General features: G+C 35.5%; 1 protein-coding gene across 3 annotated transcripts in view; it reads left to right on the plus strand.

The window, feature by feature from the left end:
* PIBF1 (progesterone immunomodulatory binding factor 1) overlaps nt 1-12,213 on the plus strand; it is a 231,449-nt gene that overhangs the window by 124,741 nt on the left and 94,495 nt on the right. For all 3 annotated transcript variants that reach the window (XM_055542632.1, XM_055542633.1, XM_055542634.1), the window contains exons 11-12: nt 1,416-1,581; nt 7,141-7,291. In XM_055542632.1, the coding sequence (XP_055398607.1) occupies nt 1,416-1,581; nt 7,141-7,291 (317 nt within the window). The remainder of the gene's footprint in view (nt 1-1,415; nt 1,582-7,140; nt 7,292-12,213) is intronic.

Raw genomic sequence — 12,213 nt, forward strand, 5'->3', positions numbered from 1 at the left:
ATCATTACTGTGGAGTCAAACATAGCTGGATTTGAGACCCCCTCTGAAATCTACCAGGAACTTCTTCCTCTTGAAGAAATGAATTAATCTCTGAATCTCTGGTTTCTCATCTGCAAAATACCTAATGGAGTTGTGGGATTAAATGAGATGCCATGGATGAAACAGACTATACTCTCTGTTTCTCTGGCCTGCATGTCCTCTTGTTTCTACTTCTAGAGCACTTCCACCTTGGACTTCTTCCTGCTGTGTACTCAAACACACATCTACACAAACTGAGTTAATTCTTCTTCCTGTATGTACACATCAAACCTAGGGTTTACCTTATTGAAGCGCTTATCTTGTTCTATTGAATTTTCATATTTATTTGCATCTCTTCCCCAGAAAACTAAGTTCTTTTTTTTTTTTTTTTTTTGGCACAGCACGCAGCTTGTGGGATCTCAGTTCCCCAGCCAGGGTCTCAGTTCCTGGACCAGGGACTGAAGACCGGCCCTGGCAATGAAAATGCCAAATCCTAACCACTAGACCATGAGGGAACTCCCCCAAAATAAGTTCTTTAAAGGGGGGAAAAAAATTGTCTTCCACTGTATACATATTTGCCTGGCATGGTGACTAGCTCAATAAATATTTGAAAAAATCGAATTTTAGGAACATCTAGCATTATACCGGGTTCATAATAACTCCCTGAAAAAGCATACTATGTCTTTGTTTTGCTTTCTGTTAGAACACAGTCAACTTGAAGCATTTTCAGATCTACAATATGCAGTGATTTATATCTTAAATGGAAATGTTTTTATTACTAGTTATACCTATGGAATGAAGAGAATGTTTCTTATCTGTGTTGTAATAGACTGCTTATTGTTATATATTTACCTTTGTAATTTGTACATTATGTTTTCTTATACAAATCAAATATATATTTACTAGCTTAAAAATTTATTTTATATATGTCTCAGGAATTGCAAGTTAATGCATATATTTCATGCCATTCTTCTCTATTTAATATTATTTAAACTTAGAATGAAATAGCAAGGTTGGAAACAATGCTATAGATTTAAGAAAGCCTATGAAATATATGGAAATTAAGTCATTTTAAGTAATAACTGAACCTTGTTCTTACCATTTTTATTTTAAATGTCTTATCTTGCAAAATAATAATAATAGGTAATAACTATTTTGGAATGGGAAGAATGAAAATAAAGGGTGCAGTAGAGGAAGTTTAATCAACATGTTTTGTTTCCCCGGACTTAGCATATTTCCATACACATGACCATCTAAATTATTTACAAAAGCTTTGCTGAATAAATAAAAGTTATTAACTGAATAGTAATATAGGGATATTAAACAGGCAGAAGTACTGCTTATGTTTCTATAAATTGAGATGTCTTTATTGTTTCATAATTGTTTTCTTTTTTCAGGTACAGAGAACTACAACTTAGTGCAGAAAGCAAAGTAACAGAATTTCTCCATCAAAGTAAAATAAAATCTTTTGAAAGTGAGCGTGCTCAACTTCTACAAGAGGAGACTGCAAGAAATCTCACACAGTGTCAGTTGGAATGTGAAAAATACCAGAAAAAATTAGAGGTACATATACAAGCTTTTGTTTTAAAATTAGCACAGAATGTAAGCTCTGTAAGCATAAGGTCTACATTATATTCAGCTTTTTAAAAAAATGATTTTCTTTTTCATTTAATTTTGGTTGTGCTTGGTCTCTGTTGCTGCACACTGGCTTTCTTCTAGTTGGGGCGAACTGAGGCCATTGTCCCGCGTTGGGCTCAGTAGTTCTGGCGCACAGTTGCCCCACAGCATGTGGAATCTTCCTGGACCAGGGATTGAACCCGTGTCCCCTCCATTGGCAGGCAGATTGTTAACCACTAGACCGCCACGGAAGTCCATATATCATATTGAGCTTTATAAATAATATTTGTGTTATGTATGAGAAGGAGCTGTGTCTTTAATTTTTAAAGATCTCTTATCAAGAGAATGTATCTTCCTCTTAGATAAAAAGGTGGAAAGAAGTAATGGACAGCCTCTAAGAAAAGAAATGCAAATTGCCATAGGTCTGTTTGTTGTTTTTAAAGTGTTGGCAGAGGTCCCCTTAAATGGGAAATCTCATTCAGGTAGAAAATGGACCATCCCTTCTAGAGAATGATACAGTTATTTGTGTTAAAGTCCTTAAAAAATTGATCAAGTAATTTTAGTTAAAGGAACAATGAGGTGCTTGTTGAGAACAAGTAAGGTTTTATGTTTTTTGTGTATATCACAGCATTATTTATTATCATAAAAACTGGAAGTGTCTTAAATGTCCCAACAATAGATAATTAAACAGTTTTTGATTAATGTGTTAAAATTATAAATTTTGCTGTATTCATACATTGTATGATTATGTGCAATCATGTTCTTCAATATTTTAGAATCAAGGAAATGCTTCTTTAAATGCTGAATGAAAGACACAATAATATCATTAGGATGATTAATTAATGATGTAAGTATTCATTACAATAAACTTCCAGAGACTACATTTTAGAAAAGTACTCTGATAAGTAAAATTAAGATTAACAAAACAAAAGGAACTTCCCTGGTCATCCAGTGGTTAAGAATCCACCTCAGAGTTCAAGGGGGACATGTGTTAGATCCCTGGTTGGAGAACTAAGGTACCACATACCACGGAGCAACTAAGCCCACACACGCAGCTATCTGGTCCTTGCGCACTGGAGCCCATGCGCCACAACTAGAGAGTCCGTGCCCCACGGTGAAAGACCTGCGTGGTGCAACAAAGATCCAGGGCAACCAAAATAAATATTTGTTTAAAAAAACAAAAATAACAAAATAAAGAGTCTTACAGAAAATAAAGCCTTAGGGAAAAACATAAAGACAGTGTTAATTAAATAGCACATATTTAAAGAAACATGAGTAAAAATTGTAGATGATACCTACTTCTAAATAAACCAGTGTTCTGCATTTAAAACTTTTTTAGGTACCTTCTTTGGGAAACTGCTGCAGTCACAATCTGCTACAGGCGACTCTCCCACACATTTTAGATTAGATTAGCTCTGCTTTGGTATTTGTCATCTGCAAATTTTTTATGGTTTAAGTTTTGTAATTCCTAGCAATTTCTTTTTCTTTCCACATCAGATGGCTGTGCTTACGGATGTGTTTGGGAGGAGTGAGGGGTTATATTTAGGAAAGTAGAAAGCCACTTGCCCTCTCTGTGTACTGAAACAAACATTTCATTAACCAATACTTTACAACACACCCTGCTGGTGTTTTAACCATTCTATTTTATTGCTTTTAGCTGGTTGTAGTCAAAACTGATTTCATAACCTCCTAAAGGTTGCAACTTGCAATATGAAAACCAATTTTCCATAGAGCTACCCACTTAGTCTGTGGATGCAGGTGACTAGTAATTATTGAGCTCTCCTGTGTAGAGGCCTTACATGGAGAAACACCTTTGTGAAAAATACTATGATTGTAAAAACTTGGGTTGATAAAACTGAGGCGTTAGGGGAATTTCTTTACAGTTTCTCCTCTGTTAAACTAGGATCTTTGAGGGACTATTTACTTACTATTTTCATCAGTGCCTAACACAGCACCTCACTCATAGTGGATGCTCAATAAATATTTAATGAGTGAATGAATGGTTTGATGCTGTGCTATGCTTAGTCAATCAGTCATTTCTGACTCCTTGCGACCACATGGGCTGTAGCCCACCAGGGTCCTCTGTCAATGGGGATTCTCCAGGCAAGAATACTAGAGTGGATTGCCATGCCCTCAGGGGACCTTCCCAACCCAGGGATCGAACCCAGGTCTCCCACATTGCAGGTGGATTCTTTACCATCTGAGCCACCAGGAAAGCCCAAGAATACTAGAGTGAGTAGCCTATATCTTCTCTGGGGGTCTTCCCAACCCAAGAATTGAACTGCATCTCCTGCATTGTAGGCAGATTCTTTACCAGTTGAGCTACCAGGCAAGCCCCATTTATAATGAATTTAACGGCAACCCACTCCAGTACTCTTGCCTGGAAAATCCCATGGACGGAGGAGCCCGGTAGGCTGCAGTCCATGGGGTTGCTAAGAGTCGGACACGACTGAGCGACTTCACTTTCACTTTTCACTTTCACGCACTGGAGAAGGAAATGGCAACCCACTCCAGTGTTCTTGCCTGGAGAATCCCAGGGACGGGGGAGCCTGGTGGGCTGCCGTCTCTGGGGTCGCACAGAGTCGGACACGACTGAAGCGACTTAGCAGCAGCAGCAGCAGCAGAGACAATGTTGTGAAGGGTAAATATTACTATAATTATGTACTTTTTGATGGCTTTTACCCAATATTCTCATTGATTTATGCCTTAGGGACAGTCTGTTTTATTTTTTCCTTAATTATCAGTTTCCAAAAGCTTTCAAAAAACTGGCTTTAGAACTTTCTTGGTGGTTCAAGTGGTTAAGAATCCACCTGCCAGTGCAGAGAACACAAGTCCACTCCCTGGTTCAGGAAGATCCCACATTCTGTGGGGTAGCTAAGCCCATTCCACAGCTACTGAGCCCACGTGCACCTAGAGCCTGTGCTCTGCAACAAAAGAAACCACCGCCATAAGAAGCCCACACACAACAACTAGAGTGTAGCCCCCACTCACAACTAGAGAAAGCCCTCATGTAGCAACAAGACCCAGCACAGCCGAAAGTAAATAAATGGCAAAATTTACTTGAAAAAACAAAAAAACACTGACTATATTTTTGTCTCTTTTTAGAGCAATTATTGACCTATAATTTTGTGTTTTCATTCATTTTATGTATGTTATCTATATAATTTTATATAACTGTGTATTATCATCCTGTTATTTAAAGGAAGGAAATATCCACTGTGAGAGCTTGATATTTAATGAATTCTTAAAAGCAGTTGACCTATTTTTTGCATTCATGATTAAACTCACATGTTCATAGACTGGTTTTTCCCTAAAGAATCTTTAATGTAATAGCCTTCCATAGGTCCAATAATCATGTTCTTCAGTGGCTTTCAGAAACTGTAATAAATTTATTCACATCAGCCACTCAGACAAATCCATGATAAAAGAGAATTTGCTACCGTGGTGTACCAGAGGTATTGAAAGGTACCCCAAGTCAAAAGTTTCTGGCCCTCTCTTCTTTCTGTCATGAACAAGAATTTTAAATTGTATCTCTCAATTTAATACTACCTTTCAGTCTCTTCTTAAAATAGTATTTTATGAAATATGTAGTCTCCAGCATTTTAGTTCTTTGTCTCTTCATATATCCATTTCTGCAGTTTTTCTTTCGTAGTTTTGTTGGGAAAGTGAGGTATAGATGAAAGGTTCTCAGCCCTGCTGTGAGAACCACCGTTTAACACTGTCCTTACTGAGCCTCTCTACTGACAAAGGCATTAATGTGTCAACGGCAACCAGATTCTTAATGAATTACATCCCAACTTAGTGAACTCTCTAAAATCCCCAGATTGTTTCACTGTGCAGTGATTTTGTTATAATAAATTCTCTAGAAAGCATTTCCAACCAGCAAGAATTAATGCTACAGCAGGAATTTTCTTTTTCTGATCCAATCAAGGACACTAGAAATCATCCTACAAATATAACTCCCGTGTTACTCTTTCTCCATCTTCCAAAGGAATGTATTTAGAGGGTAGGGGGTGATTATTAGTTTATTTGGAGTTGGGAGAGAGTTTTGATGGAAATAATTTAAGAAAATGAGATGAAATAGATTAAATTAAATCAAAATTCCTGCTTGTTAAAAGCTGTAAATAGATCTTCTATATCTTCTTTCTCCCTATTGCAGGAAGCAGTCACATACATTTGTTAAGGTAAACTTTATGTCACTAGAGAAAATAACTTTTCTTCAAAATTGCTTAATAATAGAGAATTCAGGGTAATTAAAGCAGTACATCTGGAGAAGGAAATGGCAACCCACTCCAGTATTCTTGCCTGGAGAGTCCCAGGGACGGAGGAGCCTGGTAGGGTGCTGTCTGTGGGGTCACACAGAGTCGGCCACGACTGAAGCGACTTAGCAGCAGCAGCAGCAAAGCAGTACATCTCATCTTTATGAGCCATTTAATACAGAGTACTCATACTTGTATTTCCTGCAGTGGTAATAGTATTTTTCAGCACTTTTACTATATTCTAGTCACTCTGCTAAACACTGTGACTTTATCCTCTCATTTAATGCTTCCAACAACACACAGGTAGGCCTAGAAAGAATAATTACCTACGATCACAATGAGTAAGTGTCAAAGCCAGGATTGAAATCCAAATCTTTCTGGCTCCAAACCATATTCTTACCATAATATTCAACTGCTTCTCAGGAAATACTATATTCCTTATGCTGTGTTAAGAAGTAAGTATAATACCACCCCATAATTTAGTCTGTACTAGTAAGTGAACTTTCTAGATAGTTGCAATTTAATGTAAGCATTAAAGCATTCCTTTGTCACTAGAAATGTCTCCTTCTTGGTGAATTTATTATTGTCACCCTAATGATTTCTTCAGTAAGTTACCATAGGAAAACATAGGCTTTTTTCTTCTACTTAAAATATCTCCAATTTCCATGTCTTTTATATGTCTTTTTAATAAATTTTTTATCCTTTCTTTCTATACAAAGGCATTTTCTGGTACTGTTCCAAGTAGCACTTCACATTTACATTTTGATTTGCTGCTTTGAATTTATGATTGTTCAGCAAACCAAAAATCTTAACTAAAACCATGGTCTGGGTAAATGAAACAGTCTGTGGTAGAAAACTGAAGGACTCATTATGAGTATGTAATTTTTACACACAGCTTTGCAAGTCTTTCTCAAATATCTGTGATCACTAGATAAATAATCTCCACCTAGGTGAGGAGTATAGCATTATTGCATTTTTTGAATTCTAACAAGCAAATGCCAATGTTACTCCTACAACTATTGCTAAGTTTTACATTTTTTTCAATTTATATAAAAAGGTGCTTCATAATTTTCCGTTCAAAACAAATTATTTTCCTTAGGAACGAATGTATTTTACCTCTTCAGTCATCTTCATTGAGCTTTCTCTTCATATCTAAATCATTAAAAAATATTTTTTGCTTCATGTTTTCATCTTAACTGCCAACCTATTTAATTCTGCCTTTGCCATTTTTTTTTTCCACTCCTAGGTTTTAACTAAAGAATTTTATAGTCTCCAAGCCTCTTCTGAAAAACGCATTACTGAACTTCAAGCACAGAACTCTGAACATAAGGCAAGGCTAGACACTTATGAGAAATTGGAAAAAGAGCTTGATGAAATAATAATGCAAACTGCAGAAAGTAAGTCTCCCCCAACACACACACCCCCAACACACACACCCCCAACACACACACAGCTTTTTCTTCTGACAGCACAAGGAACCTGATACAGTTTCTAAAACTGCTTTTCTATATTTCTTTAAAATATTACTTGTGACTTTCTTTGAGAGAATACTTTGTATTTTTAAATTTAGTTAACCTTAATTCTAGTAGTTTGAGAGCAAAAAATACATATTTGTCTAACTATGATAGATTTTATCTTTTCATTTATTTATTTGTTTTACTATTTCATTTCACTCATTCAGCAATAAAGTGATTACATATGCCAGGATCTGGGGTGTAGAGTTCATGCAATAATTCTTGCTTATAGGTATTCCTAGTCTATTCTGCTGGGAGAGACAAACATGTCAACAGATAATTAAAGCGCTGTTAGCAAATCTTGGTAAGATCTTGGTAAGTACAGAAGAGATCGTGAGTTAATTCCTTGTTGGAGGTGAGGAATCCCAAAGAGGGGAGATAACATTTGAATGAGTCTTGAAGGACAGATAGAAATTCATTGCACACCCTGTGTTACAGACTTTGACCTTTAATTTCTACTTCTTTATTCCCCTCTTATTTGCCATCTTCCTGTGTTGTCCTTGACTCCAAGAGAATATTTCAAATTAACATTTCACCATCGCCTGAAATGTTTGCTCCAGTACATTATTTCTATTCAAAAGTCAGAAACGATAGTGTCATTCTTATAAAAGTGGGTTTAATCTTCAGCTGCAGTTGAGATTGACTCTATCTGGGGTAACTTTTCTTATGAAGACTGTATTATGTTGGTAGCCCAATTTAAAAAAAACTTGTTTTCATTTCTGTCATTGCCTTTTTTTAATTTCCAAGGTCAGTGATAACTGCAGTAGTTTCCAAATGTATCCTGTTTCTTCATGGCATCTGAGTAAGCTCTATAAAATATAGATTTGACTATACCATATACCTGCTTTAATGCCCCATAAACATAAATCAGCCTAAGGTCAAATTCCTTAGCATGTCTTTTTATGATTAGACTCATTTATCTTTGTACTTTTTCATGCCTTGCTATTCTTATCATATCACTTTGTTTTGAAAGCTCTATACTCTTTTTTATCTCTGTAACTTTGCAGATGTCCCTCTGTTTAAATAAATTAGTAATAAAAGAAAACTTCCTCAATCTGATAAGAGATACCTATAAAAAATATATAGCTAATATAACTAATGATGAAATATCAATTGCTTTCCCTTTAAGGCAGAGAACCAGGCAAGGATTTCTAGAAGGATTGCGTTCTAGAACCAGGCAAGAAGTTTTCATAACTTCTATCAAACATATTTGAGCTCCTAGCCAGTGTACTAATGGAGGATAGGAAAAAATTTTACGAAGATCAGAAAAGAAGAGAAAGACTATATTTTCAGATTACAAAGCGATCACTGACACTGATAAGTAAATTTAACAGGCTATGATAATTACATGAAAATATACTAGAAGCAAACAATTGGAAATTGAAATTTAAAAAGCAATTTCCTTTACAATAGTATCAAAAAACACAAAATATATAGGAATAAATTTAACAGTACAAAATACAAATCATTGCTAGGAAAAATTAAAGAAGACTCTCTAAAATATCCAAAGATAGAATCATGAATTCTATTAATTCAGTGTTGTTCCAATCACAGTTCCTTTTTTAACATTTTAGTATTCCATTTATGTGAAAATTCAAAGTCTACTTTTAATAATAGCATGACACACCTACCAGAATGCCTGAAATTAGCAAGACTGACGATTCTCAATGTTTGTGAGGAAGACTTTCTTACAAAACCAAACAACCTATCCAGTTATCCAGCAATTTCATTCTTAGTTACTTTCCCAAAGACAAAGAGCATATGCACACTAGAACAACCCAAATAATGTGAGCGGGTCGGGGAGAGGAACACAATTGGAAGACGTACACAGACTGACTTCAAGACAATATAAAGCTGTTGTGTCAAGCTACTATACTACTGGCGTAAAGATACAGCAACAAAATAAAATAGAGAACTAAGAAATAGACCCACACTTGTCTGATTAATAATAAAGACAGCAAACCATTCAACTGGAGAAAGGAAAGTTCCATACATGGTGCTTAAAAAATTGGACATATTTTTGAAAGTGAACCTCAACCTTATTTCATACCATACACTAATACTAACTTAAGATGAAACTTGCAAGTAATAAGTAAAACTATAAATCTTTAGTGGAAAACATGATTGTTTTTGCAACTTGATGCAGCTCAAAATTTCCTAGATAGGTTCTTGAAAGGTACTATAATAAAATAAAGCTTTACTAAGTTGATTTCATCAATCTTAAAAACCTCTGCTCTTTTAGAAGACATTTTTTTAAAACGAACTAACTTGCAAAGTAGGAGAAGTAATCATAGTCTTATATCTGACAAAGCAGTGGTATCCATATTAAGAAAATGACTCAGAGAAAATATTCACAAAAGTCTTGACATAAGATTATCCAGATGGGCCTATCTCAAGGGTCCTTGTACGAAGCTTATGTGATGATGAAAACAGAAGTTAGAGAGAGGATTTGAAGATCCATAGAAAATGTTAAGAAAGTCATAAGAAAAAATATATTTACAGTACTTCACTGTATCTATTAATACTGTAGGTTTACATCATCTTCCCATGCGGTGCTAGCAGTAAAGAACCTACCTGCCAATGCAGTGAGACATAAGAGACACAGGTTCGATTCCTGTGTTAGGAAGATCCCCTGGAGAAGGGAATGGTAACCTACTCCAGTATTCTTGCCTGAAGAATTCCGTGAACAAAGGAGCCTGGCAGGCTACAGTTGGGGGTGTCGCAAAGAGTTGGACACAACTGAAGCAACCTAGCATGCATGCACCTACATCAATATTGTTTTAAATGATACAAACCACTGTAGATGTTATATGTATTGCTAATACTAGATATCCAGGGCTTCCCTGGTGGCTCAGAGGTTAAAGCGTCTGCCTGGAATGAGGGAGACCCGGGTTCGATCCCTGGGTTGGGAAGATCCCCTGGAGAAGGAAATGGCAACCCACTCCAGTACTCTTGCCTGGAGAATCCCATGGAGGGAGGAGCCTGGTAGGCTACAGTCCATGGGGTCGCAAAGAGTCGGACACAACTGAGCGATTTCACTTCACTTCACTTCAATACTAGATATCCAAAATGAAAAGATAGATGGACCTAGAGGTTATCATACTAAGTGAAGTAAGTCAGAAAGAGAAAGACAAATATCATAATAATATCATTTATATGTAGACTCTAAAGAATGGCACAAATGAACTTAGTTACAAAACAGAAATAAACTCACAGACATAGCAAACAAACTTATGGTTACCAAAGGGGAAGAAGGCGGTAGGAGAAAATTAATTAGAGGAGTTTGGGATTAGGAAATACAAACTAGTATATGAAAAGTAGATAAACAAAATAGATAAACCTTCTTTCTAGCACAGGCAACTGTATTTGTACCAATAAACCATAATGGAAAAGAATATGAAAAGGAATATATATATTCACTTTGCTATACATCACAAACACAACATTGTAAATCAACTATATGTCAGTAAAAAATTCATATCATTTAAAAAAATGAAAAGATAATGTGAAGGAAAAAATTCACATTTATTTATAGGTATAAAAATTCATGCATGGATAAAAAAGAAGCAGCAATATCACTTTATCACAGCCCAGTGTAACTGATATGACTGTTTCAGGGTAGCCTAGCCTATACACTAATGAATGAATCACTATAAAATTTTTGTGACATACAGTGTTACAGTCATATTTACATTACAGTATTGAAAACATTGTTACACCTTTTAAAAAGCTACCTACCTGTGATGATACACTAATATGCAGAAACCTTCAGTTATGAGAGAGAGATATACAGTACAGTACAGTAATTGTTTGACAGCAAGGTTATAAAACAATATGAAAACTAACACATTATTAATTTTGTTAAATATTACCTGTGCCTGTATAAGGATAGACTAGCATCTACATATACTTTATGCATTCATGACTTACCTTATTCTTAGCTTTTTTTGATATTTTAAGGCTATATGGTTCACCTACAAGTTTTTTCAAATTGTTTCAAATCTCCAAAAAAATTTTCCAGTGTATTTATTGAAAAATATTCATGTATGAGTGTGACCCAAGCAGTTCAAACCCTTGTTGTTCAAGGGTCAACTGTATATATTTCTCAAAATGCAATGAATGGTAGACTTAAGATTTGTACCTTTCACCATATGTAAATTTTATTTTTAAAAAAGAACTGTAAATAATATTGAACTATAGTGGATAATTTACTCATTAAACTGTTTGGAGTGAAGGCTCAGTACTACAGCTTCTTTTGAAATGCAACAAATAAGATAGATTCACGAATGCACAGCATTGGTATCTCAGATGGTTAAGAATCAGCCTGCAGTGCAGGAGACCTAGGTTTGATCCCTGTTGGGAAGATCCTCTGGAGAAGGGAATGGCAACCCACTCCAGTATCCTTGCCTGGAGAATCTCATGGACAGAGGAGCCTGGCAAGCTACAGTCCATGGGGTCACAAAGAGTCGAACATGACTGAGCGACTAACACAACAACAACAACATGGATGAATACAGTGATGGACAGATGCGTGAGAAATAAATACAGTACAATGTATAATTTAGGTGCCAGATGCTGGATATAGGTGTATATTTCTTTCAGGTTTTTCATATATGTAAAATATTTTCTTAATAAAATTTTTTAGAAAAGAAATAGAAATTAATCTTTTTGCTGTGACATTGTATAAACCATATCTTTGTTAAACTAGATTTATTTGTACTTAGAAGACCAGTAAACTAGGTTCTTTTCTATCCATTTACACTGGAAATCAGAATATTCCTATCCTTGTTTAATGAATACTTACT

Source organism: Bubalus kerabau, chromosome 12 (genome assembly GCF_029407905.1).
Source record: "Bubalus kerabau isolate K-KA32 ecotype Philippines breed swamp buffalo chromosome 12, PCC_UOA_SB_1v2, whole genome shotgun sequence".
In the NCBI taxonomy this organism is placed as follows: Eukaryota; Metazoa; Chordata; class Mammalia; order Artiodactyla; family Bovidae; genus Bubalus; species Bubalus kerabau.